This window comes from Maniola jurtina, chromosome 17 (assembly GCF_905333055.1).
Source record: "Maniola jurtina chromosome 17, ilManJurt1.1, whole genome shotgun sequence".
In the NCBI taxonomy this organism is placed as follows: domain Eukaryota; kingdom Metazoa; phylum Arthropoda; class Insecta; order Lepidoptera; family Nymphalidae; genus Maniola; species Maniola jurtina.
In genome coordinates, this window is record NC_060045.1 from 3,670,173 (window position 1) to 3,694,407 (window position 24,235).

Consider the following 24,235-nt stretch of genomic DNA (forward strand, 5'->3'; position numbering starts at 1 on the left):
ATGCGATGCGGCTGAACTGATATTGATGAAGGTATGACTCATGAAAGTTGAAACAACTTGCCCGTAATTAACCAAGTTAACCTCTTCGAAAGGAAATTCTAAGCTCGTCAGAAAAAATTTGATGCGCGTCGGAAGACGCTGATCATATATTTCGTACTAGACCCCGCAGGGTAATAGATATTATTAAATGCCCTTTACGTGTGCTATAAGAACTACCTACCTGCAAAATTTCATGATTCTAGGTCAACGGGAAATAATTACCCTACAGGTTTCTAGACAGACACGGCAGACAGAAAATGAAGTGAACCTATATAAGTATATGGGTTTCCTTTTGAGGTACGGACCCCTAAAAAAACCCGGCCAAGTGCGAGTCAAACTCGCGCACTGAGGGTTCCGTACTCAGGTATTTTTTCCAACATTTCGCTCAATAAATCAAAAACATTATACATAAAAATAAATAAATATCTGTTCTAGAATGTACAGGTACAGCCCTTTCATATGATACACCACTTGGTATAGTTATCTTACTTTGAAAATTGAAACACATTTTAATTTTTTTGTAAACCATAAATTCGCGGTTTTCAGATTTATTCCTGTACTTGTGCTATAAGACCTACCTACCTACCTTTCATGATTCTAGGTCAACGGGAAGTACCCTATAGGTTTCTTGACAGACTTTTCTATAAGGGTTCCGTTTTTCCTTTTGAGGTATGGAACTCTAAAAACTACTTGTAGATAGTAAAAAGTAAGTTTATTATTAGCTATAGTTTATGCACAAGTTACTGAATCATCTCTTCCTCCATCAGTTTGGCCATCCACTCCGGCTCGGCGGCCGCGATCTTCTCGATGAGACCGTTGACTTGGTAGCACAGACTTTGGATTTGCTTGTCCCACTGCGGCAAGATCTCGCGTGCTGGGGGAATCCAAAATATTACTCAAGATTATTGTGTTTTGAGGCCACTACTTTAACAAGTAATAATCAACAAGTAGAGCTTGTCTATCCTGAAATGACGAGCCCCACTACATAATTTTGTGTAGTAGTGATGTGTAAATTGCGGTGGTGGGGCGCGTCATTTCAAAATAGACAAGCTCTACCAATAAACGGTTTTGATATTCAAAGAAAATGAAGAATCGTTAAACGTTGTTAAAAAGTCGAAATTGCACTCTTAAAACCAGCGCACATCTGGCACCATGATCATTTTTTACAAAGCATTATTTACTTTGCTCACGTTAAAATAGTATTGGAAATAAATTGAAAACTATTAGTTAGACTTTCCCTTTTACTCTTGGGGAATAGTAAATATGTCAAGTCAATAACGGTTTGGCAGTTGCTCCGCGCTTTGCCTCGCCAGATGCTATCCCGAGAATCCTTACCATTGTGATAAATTTTAATTCTGCCATCTCTAAACCAAAATTATAGATGTAATTTATGTATTGCTATTCCTTTCGATTTGCTCCTTACGGAAGAGGATAGAACTTGATATAGGTATCAATTTACTTAACAGAATTATTCAATAGTCTCCACGACTCTTCTACAGCAATGACTAATGCTAAGACAGGAGAGTGAGAGAGTAGGGTTTCAGGTGAAAAGCTGTTGTTGGTATTTCTTGGTTTAGTGGCTTTTGGTAGTACCACCATGGCACAATATACTTCACCAATGTCGTTTAGCTTGAAGAAAACACGAAGGAGGTTCTTCTTCTTCTTCTCTCTGGGCTGGTTTCCACACTTAAACGTTTCTGTGTTGTGCGTGCATTGCCCCTCCCCGCCGAAGTACGAAGGAGGTTGCTCGGTTTCTGTACTACTGTACTACTGAATTTTCCCAGTACGCGGTACAATAGTTAGCAACAATACACACAGTTACAGTTATGCCGAATGTACACTATGCATTTAGTGGCGCGACATTAGTTACGCGACATTACTTTCGTAACCACTTGCACGTGTAGACGTCTACTTTCGTAATGCATGCATTACTTTCGCGAAACTAAACTACTTTCGTGCTCAACGCGATTTTTAGACGAAACTAGTTTCGTGCAACTAACTGCATAGTATAAACGTGACGTTAAGTGACAGGTGAAATCTGTTATTTAACTTACTCTCAAAATGCACGACAGCGCTAATCTGGTCGATGTAGCCGTTCATCCGGCCCTCGCTGATCATGTGCGAGGCGATGCGCTCGGCGCGCGCGGGCGGCGTCTCCAGCAACGCGCCGAGCTCCTCGAACGTGATGTTGTTGTACAGCTTGCTGGCCGAGAGCAAGTTGTGCTCGAACACTGCGCGGTCTAGTATCGTTGATCCGTCTGGCGTGGACGCCTGCCGAATATCACACTGACATTATAAAGGCGAAAGTTTGTGTGTATGTTTGTTGTTCACGGATTTGTCTGTGTGGAATGGATAGATTATACCATGGATTAACACATCTATAAAAAGTAACCTATATAGATTTTAAAAATCCCATGGGGATTCTTTGATTTTTCGGGATAAAAATTAGCCTATGCGTTAATCCATAGTGTAATCTACCTTCATTCTAAATTTCAGCCAAATTCGTCCAATAGCTTTTGCGTGAAAGAGTAACAAACAATACACACATACATACACACAAACTTTCGCCTCTATAATATTAGTGTAATTATAATATAATTTGTGAGTTTTATGCAATGGGAATGAATGTGACCTTCTGATGAGTCTGCATGAGGGCCTCGAACTCGTGCAGCTCCGCGCGGCGGATGATGCGGTCCAGGTACATCTTCTCCAGGATGGAGTAGGCGGGCAGCTGCTGGCAGCGCTCGTCCTTGAACAGCGTCGCCAGCATCCGCGAGCGCTGCTGACCTGCACATAGACAATTCAAATAAAATATAGGATGTGCACAGCAACACAGCACAAAGTGATATGCTATCACCCAATTCACTATGGCCATGCCGCCAAGTGAGTTCTGGTATGATGCCATGTAGAAACTTATAATCCAGGGTATAATCTATCTCCATTCTAAATTTCAGCCAAATCCATGCAGTAGTTTTTGCTTGAAGGAGTAACAAACATACACACGCACACACACATATACAAACTTTCGCCTATATAATATTAGTGTGATGATGGTTTGCACATTATTAAATTGTTAATGTTCTTAAGGCATCACACTGAAAATTGATGTTACATTTTTTATCTAGATTTTAAGTTATGAAACTTGTTACTAAGATCCAAGGGTTACCTGCGGAAGCCAGCACGGTGCAAATGAGCGCGTTTCGGAGGCAAGTCATTCTCTCGTCATCGTGTATGATGTTGCGATATGACAGCTCGTTGTACCTCTGCGCTGCCTCTATGAATTTCCTGGAAGGTTTTACTTCATATTAGTTTCAATTAGCTTGCTTGTAAAGTGATTTGTAGATATAATTGCAAAATAGAAATGTGCAATGAGATCAGAGGCGGCTCTAGCCTATGTAGCGCCCGTGTGCAATGAATTAAATGACAGAAAGACATCAGAATTTGTGACAGATTTTGGCCAATATGCGCTGAACCTAACAGAACACGGATGCAGGATGTTCGAGACCGCCGGCGCGTTGCGAGCGACGCGTGTTCTTTGAACGTGACGTGTCTTCGGCGCCCATGTGCACCCCGCATACCCTGTGCCATAAGTAAAGCTGCCTCTGGATGAGATATTATTATAGAGTAGGATGCATACAAAAGCCATGCAATAATATGAATCACTATTGCACATATGCAGTTACTGCAAATAGGCTGCCAAAAACAGTTAAAGAATTTTAAATAAGGTTATTGTAATAACCCACATGTCAGCCTCATCAGCAGCCTGTAAAGTATTTCAAGTATGAGTTACATTACATACCTTCTATAATCCAATACTCTGGCATAGCACACTTTATAATATATCTGTAGTTGTTCATTAGTAGTCTCAGCCTGCAATAGCGACGCCCTGTTCACATAGGCCTCCGCTTGCACTGGATCGTCAACTTCCAAGTAAAGGCGGGCAATCTTCAAGTAAGTCTCTAGTTTGTAGTCGACTGAGTATTGTCTGAAAGATTTAGGAAAACCATTGTATTACTTAATGACAATGATGATCTTTAGTTTCAGTACTGTGTAGTATAACTTGGTAGTATAGTTCTGTGGTGTCACCTTGATCAGGGGCTCAGCTGAAAATCAGTGCTGTATGCTCTCTTGTATATCTATGCATACAGCGTTGTGCTGAGCAGATGTATATTTTTTCGGGTTGTGCCAACATGACTGTTTACTCCGGCATTTCTTCTGCTTGAGGCATTTTGAATCTAATGCTCAAGTAGAGGAAGCGCCGGGTATAAGGTACCAACTCTTAGGTATAAATGTGATGTGCTCTTTCATAATGTGTATAATGTTTTCTGGTTATTTGCATCCTCTAGTAAGTAAGTTAATATTGTTCAAATAAATAAATTTTCATACTTCTGTCCTGTCTCAAGAGGGATGCCAACCAGAACATTTGCAGCCTCCTTCCAGTTTTGATTACGCTCATAAATATCTGCCAGGTGCTGTCTGATGCTAGCAACCTGAAATTACAAACAACATCCTAAACTTTTGATAAAGAATAACCAAAGCAAGAATAAGTCTAATTTACTTGTGTTACACAAAGTTAAGTAAAAAATGTGGACCAATTGGAGTTTTCCTTTGTAAATTATTTTCTTATGTAAATTCTATCTGTGAAAACTTGTTATTAGCTTTAATTTTCTTATGTTCATATTTATTTACTTTTTCCTGTAAGCTGTAAAATCCTACTTCCTACAATATTATGAATGCGAAAGTTTGTATGTATGGATGTTTGTTACTCTTTCACACAAAAACTCCTGAACAGATTTGGCTGTTTGTAATGGAGATAGATAATACCCTGGTAGGCTACTTTTTATCCCAGAAAATTAATGAGTTCCCACAGGATTTTTAAAAACCCATATGCACAGGAATGAAGTCGTGGGCATCAGCGAGTAAAAAATAAAATATTTTTTTTATGATAACTCTTCACCTGTTCCTCAAACGATATGACTCTTGGTTGTATCACGTCCAGGGCAAAGTGTGACACGTCCTGTGACACACTGTCTGGCAGCAGAGCCAAGTGTGTACTGACTTCTGTGAGCAACTGCCGGGATATCACCAAGCTTACATTCTCATTTACAACTGAAATAAGGAACCTTAATTGCCATAAACCACAATCTCACTGCTAACTTACTACTGAGCATGGGTCTCCTGAATGAGAGGGGTTTGACCAAAGTCTGCTACTCTTTCCAACTGCAGATTGGCAGACTTCACACACTTTTGAGACCAGTTAAAGCAACTGATATTATTCATACTTTAACATTCAAAAGCTCAATTAGAGCTCAAACATACATGGTACTCTAAGAATACTTACTTGCTTCCACAAAAGCTTTCAAACATTCAGCTACTTCTCCCTCAGGGTTTTTCAGTATTTCCCGTAACACATTGCGGTACCTAAAATAGAATACTTTTATTATTTTTTGGAGATTATTGTAGGTACAATTTTTGTTTTGGATGTTAGAATATTGATTGAAATACTTACTTTTCAGCCTGATCTTTATGTAAACCACCCCAAATCCTTAACTCACTTAAATACTGGCGTACGCCGGGTAAATTGAGCGGCATTATTTTTTAATAGCGCTGGACGTTTGTTTAAATAATTTTCAATAGTAGATACCTACCAATAAAATAAAATAATTCTTGCTTTTCCTGAAAACCATAGAGATCTTTCTCTTTTTTTTTCTTCTGGATGCACAGATAAGCCTCTTTCTCTTTGCTCTGCTGCATACTTTAGTTTACTTTACTCTATGCTCAGTACTGCCAACTCTTTAAAACAGTTTGTCGCTATGATACTTTCAAAAAGTCGCTAAATGTCGCCACAAATAATTAAAATTCAAGTATAGTGCGTTTCATCGAATAGTACCTATAGCGTTATGTTGGCTCCCCTGTCTGTTGGGTGGTCATAGGCACCATATTTAGACGCAGATTTTGTTTATTTTCATTTGATTTTCATTTCATTCATTCAGGAAAATCAAATGAAAATAAACAAAATCTGCGTCTTCTTATGCAAATATGGTGCCAATGAGTAGAACGTAGTGTTTATATACTCTTTGCCAATGAGTTGGATAGACAGGGGAGCCAACATAACTTCATAGGTACTATACGATGAAACCTTGATGAAACGCACTACAAAATTCGCGCAAAGTCTTAGAAATCAATATAGAAAATCAATCACACTAATATTATAAAAGAGAAAATATGTATATTTTTTACTCTTTCACGCAATAATTACAGAACAGATTTGGCTGAAATTTGGAACAGATATGACTTATAGTTACCTTGATTTAACTCATTGTACTTTTATGCCTGAAAATCAAAGAGTTCTCGTGGGATTAAAACTCCTATATTCACGCGGACGAAGTCGTGGGTATCATCTACATAGGCTGCACTAAAAGTATCGGGAATGGAATATTTCCACTGTCCCTGTCATATTAAAATCTTTTTAATTGAAAACTCCTTGGTTTTAAAAATCGAATACCATTTATTTATTTAAAAAAAGATTCTCGGTCTTGTCACAAGGTCTTGTCAAACTTGTTTAGTCGTCGAGAAAATGGAATTGACTCGATATAATTCTAGAGCGATGATTTATTATGACTTTCGAAGTGGTTTAACACAAAAACAGTGTGTTGACCGGATGACTTCTGCATTTGGTGATGAAGCCCCATCTAAAACCATAATTTATCGCTGGTTTGCTGAATTTCAACGTGGACGTGTCAAGCTCAGTGATGATCCCCGTCAAGGTCGTCCAAAAACTGCAGTCACCCAAGAAAACGTTGATGCTGTGCGTAAGCTGATTGAGGAAGATCGACATGTGACATACCGCGAAATTCAGGCAACTTTAGACATTGGCATGAGTCAAATACAAATAATCTTGCATGAACAATTAGGTGTAAAAAAGTTGTTTTCCCGATGGATACCGCATTTGCTCTGTGAAGAGCAAAAAGCGGCTCGCGTTACTTGGTGCGTCAGAACTCTCGATATATTCCACGCAGGATCCTCAAATGCTGTATACAACATCGTTTCAGGTGACGAATCCTGGATATACGCGTACGAACCCGAAACAAAAAACCAGTCACGAGTTTGGGTGTTCGAAAATGAGTTAAAGCCAACAAAAATTGTTCGTTCACGAAGTGTTGCAAAAAAAATGGTGGCCACGTTTGTCTCCAAAACCGGCCATGTTGCGACTATTCCTGTTGAGGGACAAAGAACGGTTAATGCAGAATGGTATGCTAGCATTTGTTTGCCACAGGTCGTTTATGAACTCCGTAAAGAGAACTGCAACCGCCGCATCATCCTCCATCACGACAATGCGAGTTCTCACACCGCGCACAGAACAAAAGAGTTTTTAGAGCAAGAAAACATAAAATTATTAGTCCATCCGCCGTACAGCCCCGACCTAAGCCCTAATGATTTCTGTACTATCCCTAAAATAAAGAATACATTGCGTGGTCAGAGATTTTCATCACCTGAAGAAGCTATGGACGCCTACAAAACGGCCATGATTTTGAAGACCCCAACTTCCGAATGGAATGGTTGCTTCAATGATTGGTTCCATCGTATGGAAAAATGTGTCAAATTTCCCGGAGAATACTTCGAAAAGCAATAAATACATTTTTAAATAGTAATGTTGTGTCACTTCCTTGATTCCCGAAATTTTCAGTGCCGCCCTCGTAGTACAAAGTAAATGGTGATTTCCTATTATTTTTTGGTATATCACACTAATATTATAAAGGCGAAAGTTTGTATGTGTGTGTGTGTGTGTGTGTGTGTGTGTATGTTTGTTACTCCTTCACGCTAAAACTACTGGACGGATTGGGCTGAAATTTAGAATGGACATAGATTATACCCTGGAATAGCACATAGGTTACTTTTTATCCCGGAAAATCAAAGAGTTCCCACGGGAATTTAAAAAAACCTACATCCACGCGAACGAAGTCGCGGGTATCAGCTAGTAAATAAAATAAATTTGTATGGATCCCGCCACGTGCTCGCTACTACTATATTAATGTTACCCGTTTCTAACGTAGTGTTAAAATGAACGCAAATTATGGCATAGACAAAACCAAAAACATAGAATATCTTAATGTTGGTACTAGTGTTTTTTGACAATTTTACAAAAATCAAATCAAGCGCCATAATATTATAGCAATTTTTGTGTTATTTTTCAAGAAATTGCACTCAAATAACGCTATAATTATTGAAATCGCATGAGATATATTTTATCTTGCATAAGTGATTATAAGTTTTGCTTTTACGAGTGTGTACTTCTCAATAATAGTGTTTCATATTTGTGACAATTTGTTTTTAACCGTGGCGAACTGCGGGAGAGGCAAATTTTATTTGACAAGTTAAAATGGCGGCCTCTTTTGAACTCAAAAATGTTATGTTTTTGGTGATCACTTCTCAATAAATATTGTGTACAAGCTGTATGGGGACTATGTAAACAAGGGTACACATCATATAATCAACATGGATCACAATTTGGACGACTCGTTAAACCTGGAGAGTGCTATGGGTGTAAGTGCTTTAGTACACCAACTTTTAAGTCTATTTTTATAATATATTTATAATTTATAGTTATAAAAATATGCTTTGTGAATTATACTTTAATTCTTATATTGATAAATAAATACATAAATGTGTAATACATTAAAATAATATCCTAAGTTGATCTATGTTTGTTTAGATTTACATGAAAGTTTTCTTTTTGTAAGGTTGATTTTGAGCAACCTGAGGATATAGTGGTGAGTGAAGCTGGCATGTCAATTGAAGCTACGCCACATGAACAGAGCATTCCGATGGAATTTGAACACACCGAAGAACAGCCCATACTCATGGATACAACCAATGAAGAAATTATTGGTAAATTAAATTCACTCATTCAAACTGAAATAAAATTCTAAGGATAGTTTAGCAATTTATTAGGTAATTTTTTAGTTTCAGAGTTTATGGGGGACCAGTTTACTTTGCAGGAGTATTCTGTGCAGAGCGACCAAACCACTGGTTTGACCACAACAGTTGAGTCTAATGTAAGATTTGTATATATCTTGTCTAAAAAAGCATTTGGTCTAGCAATTATTTTGTTTCTAGAATTTTTTAATAAGGTTTACAAAGAAGTGTAAAATGCTTAACAAGTACCTAGCCAAAATTTGCATGCCTACATGCCAAAGATGTTAGGAATCCTTTATAGTGCACAACAAATAGTCTGACTCGCTAAATCAGTGTCTAACACTGAATGATAGCCAACAAGCTCATTTGACATTGGGTGGTTCAACATTGCTGCTTTATTGAGCGATATCAAAATTATTTTTCGTAGAAAACCTTCAATGGATTAAAAATAAATGTCAAATGAGCTTGGTGGCTATCGTTCAGTGTTTCAGTGTTAAGACACTGAGTCAGCAAATCATTACTCTGAACCTGAAGCGCACAATGCACTTCATTTTCAGAGTACTGATTCGCTATCAGCGATAAAATCAGATCTCAGCTGGGTTTGTGTATTTAATCCTTAGTCTTATATAAATTGCCATGTTGCAACAACAGATTAAACTACTTCTTTTGGGATTACTGTATATATTTGCAATCCAAAGCGAATAAATATTTGTTATTTATTTATTTAAAATTATAATCAACTAGAGGCTGCCTGCGACTTCGTCCGCGTGTATTTAGGTTTTAAAGATCCTGTGGGCACTGTTAGAATTTCCAGAATAAAAAGTTGTCTATGTCAATTACAGGGACGCAAGCTACCTCAGTACCAACTTTCATACAAATCAGTTAAGCGGTTCTTTAGGAATCCCGTAGGAACTCTTTGATTTACCTGAATAAAAAGCTTATGTCCGTCCCCAGGATATAAGCTAACTTTGTACCAAATTTCGTCAGAATCGGTTAAACTGTTGGGCTGTGAAAAGATACCAGACAGACAGACAGAGACACTTTCGCATTCATAATATATTATAATGAATAATAATTATGAATTACAAGCATGGATTATAATGAATTGAATGTTACAGCAACAGCAGATACTAGCATCTCAGTCGGATACTATGATAGACATCCAGTACCAGCCGCAGCTAGTGAGCACTGTCAAAACTGACATGTTGCCACCTAAACTCATCACTGTCAAGGTGAGCTATAATAAACTAATTTCCGAACACAAAAACATATTTATCTACTCTCATATCTTAAAATTGTGATTATGAAATTAAAATGTGTCACATATTGGCATACTTTACTCACACATCTTTAATATAATTTTTTTTTATTAAAGCACTGTTTTGTTAAGCAAATATTGAAAAATGCTTTAAAATATTTTTCCATCATAGTACAGCTTGTTGTGCTTTACGGCTCTGGATACTAGCCATAGTGGCAAATCTACTTAAAAAACTGTTGAAACAAGACAGCGTTATCACTTAACACAGCGTTAGGCTACTTTTTATCCCAGAAAACCAAAGAATTCCCACGGGATTTCAAAAAACCTAAATCCACGCGGACGAAGTCGCGGGCGTCAGCTAGTACAGCATAAATCTATGTTACTTTAACTGAAAGTTAAGTCTAAACAAAGTCAAAGTGTGCTTTATAGATTTCAACCTTAAGGATATTGTTGATATTATTTGTCTGATTTTTGATAGTTGATACAATCATATAGGTACTAATTAATTGCAATTTTGTAGAATGTGGCAGCAGCCCGGCCAGTAGTCAAAAAAGCCGAAACGGCCCTGGCACCCGCGCCGCGACAAGTGGCGATCGCGCCTAAACTGCCCAAGCTTGTGGCCACCAAGACCTACACCCCGCCCAAACAACTGCCCATAGCACCCAAGCCCATGAACATGCCCTCCAATCGTGCCCAAAGTCTGGTGAAGGTATCCATAGCTAACGTTGTGCAGGGAACGACTAAGGGCAATTCTGTATTAGGTAAGTTACTTATATTAGGTATTTATTTATTTGTATTTTGTATTTATTTATTCCTCGATTTAGACTTATAATAGCGCTCACGAAAGTCCGATCAGTACAGCACAATAATAAACAGAATATGTTGCAGGATCCAAATAATAATAGTTAATGATGAAAATGGCATAAAAATTGATAAGATACCTAAGCACCTTTTTCATAAATAATATTATTTTCAATATTATGGCTTTATATTAAACATGTCATAGACATACTATTTACAAAAAACAATTATAAAAATACTAAAGAGATAAGTAGGTACTCCAGTACATAATTTACATATAAATACAAGTACATATTTGTAACTATACATAGTATATGCCATAATGTATTAACTGCTATGAGATATTTTGTTACAGCACAAATAGGGAAGCAGTTAATAATGGTGCCGTCTGGGTCTCAGAAGATAAAACTTGTGTCTCCAACTGGTTCAGTGCCTAACATACAGTATGTCAGACCAGACTCTGATCAGGTGAACACTATTTACTAAATAATATATTAGTTTTGAATATTTTGTTTATTTCTTACTGAGCGTTTGCACCTCAGAATGAACATATGAATGTTTGACAGGTTGTTGTATGTGGTGAATCTCAAAACTTGTTTTGTTTAATTAAAATTTACATCAAAATCATAATCATGTATAGTCCGTACAAAATGACTTCTCACGCACCTGTTTGACTCTATGGGTCAACTGTCATGTCAAAAGTACTTTTGACATGACAGTTGACACATATAGTTAAAACGGCGCATGAGAAGTAATTTTTTACGCATCATAAATTCTTCGACGTAATTCAAGATTTGTATGGCAAAGGCTATCTATCAAACAAGTCCTATTTAACAAAATACACGATAATATAAATTGCACACGCTGTATGATCAGAAAATAGAATTTTCAACATGTCTTGTGAATGCTTCGTCAGTGCAAACTCACAGAGGTTGTATAAGTCACCAGACCAACCGAGACAAAACACGCAGTTCAAAAGGAAAACGTTTAATTAATGTTGAAATAGTATTCTATGCACTTAAGCAAAATCAATCTACTACAAGCTAAAATAATCTACCCAATGACTAGTACATAAACTTAAAAATCTTGTGACTTTTTCAAACAGTTATTAATATTTATTTTTCAGGCACAATTGATTGCAAATAAAAATCTCAGCGGTACACAGAGCAAGCCTGTTATGGCTAAGTTATTTGCAGTTCAAGGTAATAAAACTAGAAACTAACCCTATAAATTAACATATTCTGAAAAAACCTGCCTATAAAATTACCCAAATTTAAAAGCTGCTCGAAATTCTCAGCTATCACCAACCATTCTCGTGTCTCTTCAATCCCACACGTTATTGGCGAAGTAAATCGCGCCCACCTGGTGCAGCTCCGCGCCATAAAATAAAATATAATAACAAGTACTTCTGCATTGTAGGTCCGCCGAAATTCGACCCATCAAATCAGCCCGCAGTAATCACTAAGATAATGCCAGTGGGGAGCGGAAAGATCGGCGGCACGCCGCGGTTCGTCGCCTTGCCGCCAAAGAATGTGCCCATCTCTTTTGGAAACAAGGTAACACTACTCTATCAACGGAAATAAGTTGGTATAGCGCTCTCTCTGTTACGTATTACCATACAAATGACAGAGACGACAATCTCAGCGTTAACTATTTTGAGACACCAACCAAGTATTCTATGGTAACGCCATAAGGCTACGCACAAATCTGATGGAATCCTTCTGAAATAAGACATATGTAATATTAGATCATATCCTCGATTTAGTACGCGTGTATTTAGGTTTTTAAAAATATGGAAACTTCTAGCACAAGAAGTAGCCTATGCCCATCTACTTATATATATTATTATGCTATATATAAGTAGTTATCTCTGATACGAATGCAATGAATTGGTAACACACATACACTTTTTTCGTAATATTGCCACTTTAGCATTTATAATATTAAGTATGGATTAATTAGTCATAGCCATGATCAACAAAACATCAACTACCAATATGGTCGGCTGTTACGAATTTTCCTATTTCAGGTTTTAATGGCAACACCTTCGACACAAGGTCTAGTGAAGTTGGCAAAGAAACAAGAAATTATAACTATTAAGTCACCCACTGCAAAGTTACTGCCTGCTCCAGCACTGGGTATGTGATATTTACTTTTTAAAGTTCCGTACCCAAAGGGTTCCAATGGGACCCTATTGCTCTACTGTCCCTCTACTGTCCCTCCATCTATCCGTCTCTCCATCTGACTGTCAGTGGGCAGTATCTCATGAACTTATAATAGGAATTTTCACGATGGTGTGTATTTCTATTGCTGCTATAAAAACAAATAATGAAAAAGATGGCATATTTCAAAATGGCTGCCATGCAAATTAAAAAAAATACCAGTTTATTTTCAATTTCTTTTTTTATATAAAAAAATAGTGAGCTAAAATTAATTGCAGTGTCAAGTTAATCTGGCTTTGCTGCATTAGTTTTGATAAAACCTAATTAAAAGATTTTAGGCTTATTTCATGGTTTACCACTATAATGTAAAATAGCGGGTATATAGCACAATTAACAGTATGATTTAGTTTCTAAATAATTTTAAATACATATTAAAAATTGCGGAACCCGCAGGATTCGTACCTGCATCTCCTCCAGATATCGTGGCCAGCCGCCAGGGCCATTTTTATTCAGTGCTTAGCAACTGTTATGCCATCTACTACAAACATGTTACTCTTAGGCTGAGATCTGTAGAGCGCACTATGACTTTGCTCAGACTTAAGACACGGTTAAAACGAGACAACATTATACCGCTGACATAAGTCTGTCTCGTTTTAACTGAAACTTAAGTATAAGCAAAGTCTAAGTGCGCTCTATAGATTTCAACCTTACACTTGTCACCGGCAGTAAGTGAACTGTGGCCTAGTATTCAAAGGCACGAAACCCAGAGGAGGCGCAGGTTCGAATCCTTCCGGATTCACATTGTTATATCTACTTCTTTTACTACTACTACTATCTACTACTTAATATTTCTGTTACAGTTCCCGTCAGCAGTGGCCCTACCAAAAGCAAAGTATTGCAAGTAACAAACACAACGAAAAATGTTGTCTTTAAACCAGTTACTCCAACTAAAGCTACTGAGGTAATAATTCAATAATTTTTATAAAGTTTTTTTACCTACAACTTCAAGGAAATTTCTAAATAGTTTTTAAATACATATCAAAAATTGCGGAACCTTTAGGATTCAAATTTCAAACCTGCGTCTACCTGGGAAGCCTTAGACCGCCGCCAGGCCATGTTCACTTGCTGCCGGTGCAGAAACAGATGTTTATTTTGGAAAGATCATAAAAGTAGCTTATTGCATTGCCACCAGCCTGCTACTTAAACACCTCTCTCCTCTCAGATAATTTTGTCTCAATGTTTTTCTTCACTGTTAAAGGAAGTGATATTTAATATGCTTATTATATTATTATAATAATTGATTATATGCTTATTTAATTGATTACAATTAAAACATATATACATATAACTCCTAAAGGTTAGAGGCAACGTGATATTTAATTTTTGGAAACGGACCCCCACCCCAATATGAGACACAAGTGTTAATCACTAGGTTATTAATGATTTAACAGTGGAACTTATTCTGAATTATGTGGTTTTAGGTGACAAACGATGGCATTCAAGTGATCGAGAATCAAAAGTCCCAACTGCATCAGATCAGTGTGCCAGGCAAAGGTGTAAGTAAACTTAATTGATTAAGAGCTGACACGAGAAAATCAGAGAGTTCCCAGTGAATATTCCAGTTTCATAATAATAACATGTTCCAACGAACATCTGTGTCCAACTAAAACATGAATAATACAAAACAGGTTAAGTGCGAGTCGGACTCGCATACGAAGGGTTCCGTACCATCGTACAAGATATTTTAATATTTTTATGTGCAACATAGCAAGTTAATGACAACAGCGCCATCTATATGTGATAATTTTTTTTGTGATGTAACCACAAATTCTGTGTTTCCAGATTTATTTGTTTACTTGTGCTCTAAGACCCACCTACCTACCATATTTCGTGATTCTAGGTCAACTGGAAGTACCCCATAGATTTTCTTGACAGACACGATGGACGGACAGACAGACAACAAAGACAGATAGATAACAAAGTGATCCTATAAGGGTTCCGTTTTTCCTTTTGAGGTACAGAACCCTAAGACTAAAAAAACCCTTATTGGCTTGGATAGCGCATATTGTTGCCCATATTATGAGTGAGAGAGAGAGGAAGTAATAGAGTAAAATAAAAATCGTTTCTATTAATTATTGGCTGGGTACGTAAGCTTCTTCTAATGAGTAAGTGAAACAGAGGATAACTCTGCTTCAGGTGTTCAATTACAATTATGACTTTTTTAAATCGTTTTAGGTCCAATATGTTCGCCTATACAAAAATTTGGCACCCAAAGCAGTACCCAAGGCTGTTAACTCTAAAACATTTGTACTAACAGACAGTAAAGGTAAGCTAATTTAAGGTAACGTAACAGCATCTTATTTCTCATGCCGGATGGAAAGGGAGGGGAAAGTTTCTCGAACCACAATTGAATAGCTCGACCTCCTAGTCAGGGAGTCTATGTGCATTTTAAACAAATATAACTTACTTTAACAGTAAAGGAAAACATCGTGAGGAAACCTGCATGCCTAAGAGTTCTCCATAATGTTCTCAAAGGTGTGTGAAATCTGCCAACCCAGCAGATTTGGCCGTCATCATGACTTTGTAGTATTTGTTTAGATTAGTACCTTTCTCATCTATACTAATATTATAAAGAGGCAAAGTTTGTAAATTTGTTTGTGGGAAGTAATCTCTGGAACTACTGAACATATTTTGAAAATTCTTTCACCAGTAGAAAGCTACACTATTCCTGACGCCTTCATTATTATAGGCTATATTTTATTTTCAAAAAAGTTAGAGATAACTACGAAAATTGTAATAAGCTACCCGTGCGAAGCCGAGGCGGGTCGCTAGTTCTATTAATATAAACAAGAGTATTTTTGTGCAATCCGTAAACAGCGGCTACACATTGGCCGGCCATAAGGACGAAGATACAGGCTTTCCTAGTTAGGAGTCAGGATTCCAATATATTGTACTGAACTGTCTAAAAAGAAACAAGTATTTTCTAATTTCTATAAACATTTGACAGGGAATATAATCCAAATGACAGCAGAGAAGATGACAGCTGGGCAACCGCCCTCTCTTGTGGTTACGAGCAATGCAAACACTAGCACAAGTACGTATAAGTTGTAATCTCTATTTATAAAACATAAAAAATATTTCTACCTATGTATGACTTTGAAACCATCAACCAATGTGCCCCTAACCGGTTTCATTAAAAAGGTAATAATGGTTAGATGGTTTTAGACAAAAAAAAAACTATGCATTAGGAACATTATTTTTTAGCGTAGTAGCACTCGCCGGGTATCGCTAGTTTACTGTAATGCGTAAATTTTAAGAACTCTTCATATTTGCTCTATGTGACAACTGCCATGTCAAAAGTACTTTTGCGCTCTATGCTACTGCTTAGTCATCGTACAATATTAGTCCATCATGTGCGTTATATAAGATGCATTTCAATTCAAGCTATCTATTTTGAGACCCCATCCATGGGTTGTCCCTCAGCTGCGCAGACCTTGAAAATGATTTGATAAAATTTAAGGGGACTTTAAAATGAATGTGGCATTATATCAACGGTTTTTGTGATAGGGGAGAAATGAGCTTAATGCTTATACTTTAGGGCGGTTTCGCAATACTTCCGATCCGAATCCGTGAAAATACGTTCCAAAGTAGTCATAGAACTATTTTTATGGTAGTTTACGCACTATATCCGGCTTCCGTCATTCGATTTCTATCGGTCATCTGAAAAAAAATCCAACTCAATAGCGGTTTGGACCGACGAAGTAGCCGTAGTACTGTTTGTACGAACGCTTTCGTATTACCTCGGATTCAGAGTGCGTAAGCAATATCCGAACTCAGTCCGAATTTTTATATCCATATTTTCAAGGATTCGGGTCGGATGAGTGCGTAACCGCTCTTAACAGTAAAAAAAAGTAAACATGCAATGTATACAAAGTTAAAACAGGCAAAAATGATTTTATTCCTAAAACTTAAAAATGGAAGGAATAGAAGGTAAAATTTAAAATATTCAAATATGTAGTTAGTGACAATCATTTTTTTTTTTTCAAAAGAATGTTATTTTTTGTATTTGAAATAATTTTAAATAGGAATTAAGAATTTTGGAACAATTTAAATATTTCAAGTCAGTTGAATGTCAGTTAATGAATAAAAGTTGGTTGTGTTGGTGGAACAGTATAAAATTGTGGTTTTGTTGCAGCGGCGTCAAAGCCTCAACATAAACTTGTGCGAATTGCACCGGTTGGGGCGAAAACTACGCAAGCGGCTACGGTAAGTACACTTTTTGTATAAACCTTGATCAAAAAATGAAATGATAAGGGTCGCTATGATAAAAACGTTGCTATGACAGTATACACATATTGGTAATATAACATTATAATATATTAAATATGTGTAACTAGTTAATATTATTAAATATACAGTAAGCATAGTAAGTTAATATTAAAAAAGAAGTTGATATTAAATAAACTGTATGTGTGGTTTCAGGCGGAGTCTGCAATTATTATATCTGTTAAAAGTTTTAAAAAAATTGTAAAATAATTTGAAAAGTAAAAATAGGTGTATAAAGTAATGTATGTATGAAATCGAGGGAGCATAATTAAAAGAAACTAGAAATCCAAAAGTGCGAAGCTCGCCCGACTTCATACATACATACATTACACATGTAGAAACAAAAATTATTTTTTACTTTTTAGTGTTTGTGGTTTTTGAAGTTGGTTTTATTTTTCTTTTGAAATTTTTTTAATTCACATTTTTTAGCGGCACCACTATGCCCAGTAAGACCCTACTGTTTACAAAGCTATTACACTAATCGCGAGCAATTTACTCTTATCCATTGCGGACTTCTGTTCTTCATGTCCGAAGATATTCATCAGATCTTCACCAAATTTATATGGGGCCACCTGTGAAATATACCCTTTCAAACAATAAAAAAATAATCTAAAACGGTCCAGGCGTCTTTGAGTAATCGGAGAACATGACGAATTGAGAACGAAGTCGGTTAAAAATAAAGCTTGTGTCAATATTCTAAAACTCAATTTTAAATACAATCAAAACTAGCTCTGCTCTCCGTACCGGTCTATCTGAACAGACCCTTATAGTGACCGTGACTAAACTTGCTTTTTATTGAGATAGTAAAGTTGTAAGCTTATTTACCCTCGAACTTTCTTTTTTTTCTTTCTTTGCTCTTTGTTACTAATAGGCCTGGTCACAGACAAAGCAAACTTGCCTATCAATTTAAATGTTGTTATAGCAACCCGGAAGATCATCACAAAGCCTTTTAGCCCCAATATCGCCTGTCCACATGACAACTGACACCAGTTTACCTGAAATCAAGACCCTATTAGAGGAGCAAGAACTAGTACAAAGCGAGCTCACAGAAGAGGAAGCGGGCGCGGAAGCGGCACTGGCCGTGGAAGCGATAGCGAAGTCAGAGGATTTAGCGGACGGATTGGAAGAGGTTGACTCGAAAACGGCGCTACGGCAACTCATAGAGAACACGGTAGCAGAGGACGAAAACTTGTCCATGACCGAGGTTGAGATCGAATTTAAGCAACAGCCGCACGTGAGTATTAAACGTACTTTAAATATTACAGAGTATCATGAATAGGAGGTTAAAGTCTTATCCACAAGGATTTGCCTTTTTAGTGATTTAAAAATAATTTCAGAGTCCAGTACAAGACAATAGTATGGACAGTATGGAGCAACACGAGTCTAGCAGTCAGTCAGAAGAGCAACGTTTGATCATGCTTCCTACCAAGTATGAGCCCGAGCAAACTGAAATAACTATAGAAGCCGTGCAAGACAGAATGGTAATTATTCAGTACTAGCTTTTACCCGTAACTTTGCATGGATTTAGGCTTTTCAAAGATCCCATTGAATCGAAATCCCTTTTAATACTTAATTATTTTTATGATAACTTCAAGGAAATCTTCAAAACAAACAAAAACAAAATCAAACGCTTTTGCTTGTTTTTATAATAACTATAATACTACTTCTCTGTTCTCTTCTCCTTTCTCTAAAGGTTGTCTGGGAGAGATCGCCTTTAGCTATAAGACGCTTTTGCATTCTGCTCTTAGTTTTTTGTTTATTTTATTCTGTGTATCATTTTGTGTGTATCAAATTTTAATATAAATAAAACACACTATAACCGCTAGATTTAATACATAATTCTTAAATACAGGATGATTCGCAACAAATGGATAACACGATAAACATGGACGACGAAGCAATGACCGAATTCGATTCGAAAATCCTTGAGGCCCTAAACGATCAAGGTATGTTACAATTTTAAACTTGTTTTTGAAACAACATCAATAGCTTCTCTGCAATGACGTGCCCTCCTTCTTCTCATTTCTTCCTTGGTTTCTTTTCCGCACTAAGGTTGACATCTATAGAGTGCACTTTGACTTTGCTTATACTTAAGTTTCACTTAAAACGAGACAGATTTATGCCAGCGGTATAACACTGTCTCGGTTATACAGTGTATTAAGTCTGAGCAAAGTCAAAGTGCACTTTATAGATCTCAGCCTTAGAAGTAATCGTCCGTCCGTTTGACGTGAGACCTTGGTGCTGCTTCCAGCCGAACTGACTCCAAAATCCAAGCAGACCACCCAAATCGGCGAGGACGTGCCCTCCATACGTGTATTGCACTGATTTATGCATATCTTAAAATATAAGATACTAGGAGCAGTAATCACGTTCAGGGGTGTACCCTACCTTCATGCATAAAATCACTGCAAACCCTATTACTGAACCCCCGCAGTCCGTCCGTTTGTCTGTCTGTCAGCGGGTTGTTTCTCATGAACCGCAATATGTAGAAAGTTTGTGTGTATTTATTTCTATTGCCGCTATATAAAACCAAGATAAAAAATAATATAAAACCAAGAGGGCGAATTGCAAAATGGGCAAATTAAAAAAAAAGTACATAATATATATTATGGAACCCTTTGTATGTGAGTCCGACTGGCATTTGACCGGTTTTTTAATATGTTTTTAATTCCAGAGGCAAAGCCATCAGATTTCGGCCTCCGTCCACGCAAAGCGTGCAACTGTACAAAGTCGCAATGTCTCAAGCTGTACTGCGATTGCTTCGCCAATGGGGAGTTCTGCAACCGCTGCAACTGCATCAACTGCCATAACAACTTGGAGAACGAGGAGTTGCGCCAGAAGGCCATCCGGGGTTGTCTGGACAGGAACCCTAATGCCTTTAGGTAAGAATTCTCATAAAATATAGTAATAATTAAAAAATTTAAGGTGAGCCCAGAAATAGTGCCTTCCACAAGATCCTTTAGGACCGCAACGCATTTTTAATCTGAGAATTGAAATGAAAAGTGCCATGAAGAGTACACCTATATAAAGTACCAATACTTCAAACTATACTGCGATTGGGTCTCTAAGAGAAAGTTCTGCAACTGCTGCTACTGGCACAATAACTTGCAGAACGAGCGCCAGATGGCCATCCGAGTCTCGATAGGAACTTTTAGCCTTCAGGTATTCCTCTCTGCACTGTATTCCTCATTGCGGAGATTCAGTAGATAGAGTTGAAATATAAATAGAACCCCGTTTATTAATCACATAATGATAGGTATATTTTTGGGATAGTAATACAGTGGGTTCCCTTGGGTTTATTAGTTATCATCAGACGTTAATGATAATAACTAAATAGCGACGATGGCTTACCGTGTATATTTTTCGTAAGGCCAAATTCAGACCTCGAAAGACCCATTCGGTTACCGAATTGGGTCAATGTTGCATAACGATCGCATTCGATTGATATGCGTTGTCACAACTAGGCCACACGCCCTTCTAATATCTTAAGTTATTATTTTATTTAAAGTTAATTAAAAAAACGAAATAGTTTGTCCATGCTGGTATTTCTTATTTGTTCCTTTCGCGATTTGAAGATACAACTGTAACATCCAAAGTGCAGTGCGAGGGAGGTGACTTACAGCCGCAAAGTTGTTTTCTGTATCGCGCAACCGTAGGAACGAAAATATGCACGTTTTAACGAAACATATTTTACAGGCCTAAAATTGGCAAGACGAAAGTTGGAGGTCCCGAGATAATTCGGAGGCACAACAAGGGATGCAACTGTAAACGGAGCGGCTGTCTCAAGAACTATTGTGAATGTTATGAGGTAACTAAATAATATTTAGTTATTTTTAAAAGATCAATTTTATTTAGATACCATATCTTGTTGTGTGCGTATTTTTAGCAGCAATATCAGTGCGATATACTCGTAAATGATATATGAAAACGATACCACCCTGTCAGTATTAATTGTAGAAGTTTAAGCTAGAATAATATTACTTATTAGCCCATAGGCTAGATGGTAGTAGCAATAAAGCTGCCATGATATAATGGAGCTTTATGGTAAGAGAAAAAAACCCCTGCACATAGTTAGTAGAAATAAGCATTACCTCTGTTGTCCACCAATTTCTGTTTGTCTGTAAATAACAGAGGTAACAGAGATGGTCAAACGGTTCGATTCAAATACATTTTGCTTTGAGTCCAACCATTTTAATTGTCTATGACAGGACTTCATCTGTGGTGGCGTTTGCTGGCGCGCGTGTTGTGACTTTTTGGAGTGTTTTTGTTAGAAGTGGCCGGTTTTTGCGTTCTGCTGGTGTTTATTGGTGGTGGAACTGACTGAAAAGCGCTCTAAAGGGGCGCCGCGTGTATGTCGGCGGGCGCCGGCATAGACGAAGTCCATACTTATACATATAGTTTCCCTAATTTGTATATTTATAACTACAAACTTGACATTGGCTAATCAGTGTAAAGCCAGACGAGAAAAAAAAAAAAAAATTGTCTATGACATTGGTTTGACAGGTAACATACCTATCAAACCATTGTTGATTGTTTTTAAACCATACTCCACTATATAGGTGAGGTTTGAAGCAAACCATTTGTGGCAAAATTCCATTTGATGAATTTTGCAACCATTTGACCCTCTAGGGGCTCTTCACACTTAACCTATTATTTTTATAATTTGTGTAGGCGAAAATAGCCTGCACGGCGATCTGCAAATGCGTCGGCTGTCGCAACGTTGAAGAAACATTAGAGCGACGACATCGCAACCACCTGCCGCGCCTCCTGCCCGCGCCGCCGCCCGACGTGCCCCTTGCGCCCAAGTTGGTATATAAGTCCGTAGTCTGTCCATCTTACCTTATGCTCTTTACCTTTGCTTTCTTTTTTGCTTATTTTACCTTCTCGATGCTCGGAAATTAATGTCGCTTTGTTTTTACTAGGCAACCCTGCAGCTTTATGACAACCGGAGTGATAGAAGCCGTGTGCCAGTGCCTCATAGCGTCCGCGGTGGACAACAAGGATGAGCCGGAGCAGAGGGTGACGGACCCTATGCGCAACGTCATCGAGGAGTTCGCGCGCTGTCTGCAGGACATCATCAGCGCCGCGCACCAGAGCACGTCGGTCGGATTGATGGAGGAGGTGAGTGTTGATGCAAACGGTACCACATGACAACAAGTGATAGAAGCCGTATTCCAGTGCCCCATAGCGTCCGCGGTGGACAACAAGGAGCAAACACGGAGCCGGAGCAAAGGGTGACAAACACCATTCCTGACGTCATCAAGGAGGTGAATGTTGACGCACACAGGTAACCCTGCAGCGTCAGAACAAAAGTAATAGAAGCCGTGCCTCATGGAGGAGGTATGTTCTGTGTATGGTATAGTAGAGTAGGATCGCACTAGATGACCGGCGATCAAACGACCGAGTCATCTTTTTTCATCAGCATCACAAAAATAACTTTGACTCCGCTCTGCCGACCGGCGTAAGCCGCTCTGACATAGTGGATTGGCTTTTTAGCAAAGCGATGGTGCGAAAAAGCCGCCAGCCTTCAAATACATTTAAGAAATCGATATTATTGTAGGTGTCATTTCCAAAGCTTTTTGTATTGTCTCCGAAGCTTTTGAAAATTTTTAATTTTGAAATTCAAAATGGCTGACGTATTTTTTGGAACTCGGTATGGGTGTCATTTTTGAGGAAGTTTTTAGGGTGTAATCAACACCTTAAAAACTTTGTAAATGATTGTAGAACGAAACAGGGCTACATCTCACGAAACCCCGTTAAGACTTAAGTACACCACGCGCGTTCCTGCCGCTTTACATTATTGCAAGAAATAAACATTACGTTTTACATTGTTTTAGGAACCCGCATGATATTCGAAGGAAAGTTCTCTGAGCGGTGTACAGTGATAATAATAATTAATTATACAGCACTAATATATTCCACAAGTGATAGTTGAAATTAATATTATATACCTAGAGCAATCTTTTTTTAGTGCAATCTCTATATTTTTTTATAATGTTCCTATTACGAATTTGCTATTAGTCTCCACCCACTTCATAGGGCCGCACTTTCATTGGTACATGTGCACATACTTAATGATGTTTAAGGAATTAGTTTCGGAACAGTATAGTAAATATCCTCATGTCGGAACTAAAAGATTGTCAAGAGAACTTGTTGAGTGTTGACTGCTACTTACTTATAATATTCATTCACTCGTTCTTCCTGACCATATTTTGTTTCATAAAGAAACTATTAAAGCTAGAAAAGGAGCCTCTTGTTCCCTAGTTTGCGTCAATGGAAAGATTGTATGCGGTATTTTCGTATTACTAGTGAATAAAGTGAAAGTTTGTGGACATTTTAATTATTATTTCAATTTTTTCCTTATGACTTGGTTGTTATTAATGAATTTTTATGACAGCTACAATCAACATAAATCCACATTGATCGTAGCCTCGGAATATCAAATATTCTCTATTAAATAAATCAGACTGGATCGAAATCATCTACGAAAAAGTATGGCGCACGTTATAACATCGATATCATATCAATCCGATAGAAATGCGGTTCTATGTAATGGGTGTAAAGCTTTAATAATACGTTATTTTCTTTGTATAAAAAGACTGTTAAGTAAATAGTAACCATTGATATATTGTTATAAATATTCTTGTGAATGCTTAAAATGGAATATATTGTAAATACTTTAGCCAAAATAAGATACTAGGTTATATCAGATGTTTAACACTGTTACATCGCA

General features: G+C 37.5%; 2 protein-coding genes across 4 annotated transcripts; one reads left to right on the forward strand and one right to left on the reverse strand.

Annotated features, from left to right (window-relative positions):
• Nucleotides 1-733: 733 nt before the first annotated feature.
• LOC123873855 (COP9 signalosome complex subunit 4) lies at nucleotides 734-5,691 on the reverse strand. The gene is made up of 9 exons (XM_045918947.1): nucleotides 5,549-5,691; nucleotides 5,381-5,460; nucleotides 4,997-5,148; nucleotides 4,426-4,529; nucleotides 3,839-4,024; nucleotides 3,206-3,324; nucleotides 2,672-2,826; nucleotides 2,094-2,310; nucleotides 734-913 (listed from the first exon to the last, which is right to left on the reverse strand). The coding sequence occupies exons 1-9, from the start codon at nucleotides 5,629-5,631 to the stop codon at nucleotides 780-782; spliced, it is 1,230 nt and encodes a 409-aa protein (XP_045774903.1). The 5' UTR covers nucleotides 5,632-5,691; the 3' UTR covers nucleotides 734-779.
• Nucleotides 5,692-8,182: 2,491 nt separating this feature from the next.
• Nucleotides 8,183-24,166, forward strand: LOC123873840 (protein lin-54 homolog). 3 transcript variants are annotated; one of them, XM_045918918.1, is made up of 23 exons: nucleotides 8,183-8,583; nucleotides 8,781-8,928; nucleotides 9,004-9,095; nucleotides 10,074-10,187; nucleotides 10,734-10,974; nucleotides 11,370-11,482; nucleotides 12,141-12,216; nucleotides 12,434-12,570; nucleotides 13,044-13,152; nucleotides 14,037-14,137; nucleotides 14,658-14,732; nucleotides 15,412-15,502; nucleotides 16,184-16,270; nucleotides 17,195-17,197; nucleotides 17,372-17,442; nucleotides 18,425-18,736; nucleotides 18,840-18,983; nucleotides 19,355-19,448; nucleotides 20,177-20,384; nucleotides 21,199-21,310; nucleotides 22,174-22,307; nucleotides 22,425-22,623; nucleotides 23,340-24,166. In XM_045918918.1, exons 1-23 carry the CDS (start codon nucleotides 8,536-8,538, stop codon nucleotides 23,349-23,351), a joined length of 2,721 nt encoding a protein of 906 aa, XP_045774874.1. In that variant the 5' UTR covers nucleotides 8,183-8,535; the 3' UTR covers nucleotides 23,352-24,166. The 3 variants fall into 3 exon arrangements, with proteins under 3 accessions (XP_045774874.1, XP_045774872.1, XP_045774873.1); XM_045918916.1 differs by lacking the exon at nucleotides 17,195-17,197 and having other exon boundaries at nucleotides 22,174-22,319; XM_045918917.1 differs by lacking the exon at nucleotides 17,195-17,197 and having other exon boundaries at nucleotides 17,375-17,442; nucleotides 22,174-22,319.
• The last annotated feature ends 69 nt before the right edge of the window (nucleotides 24,167-24,235 follow it).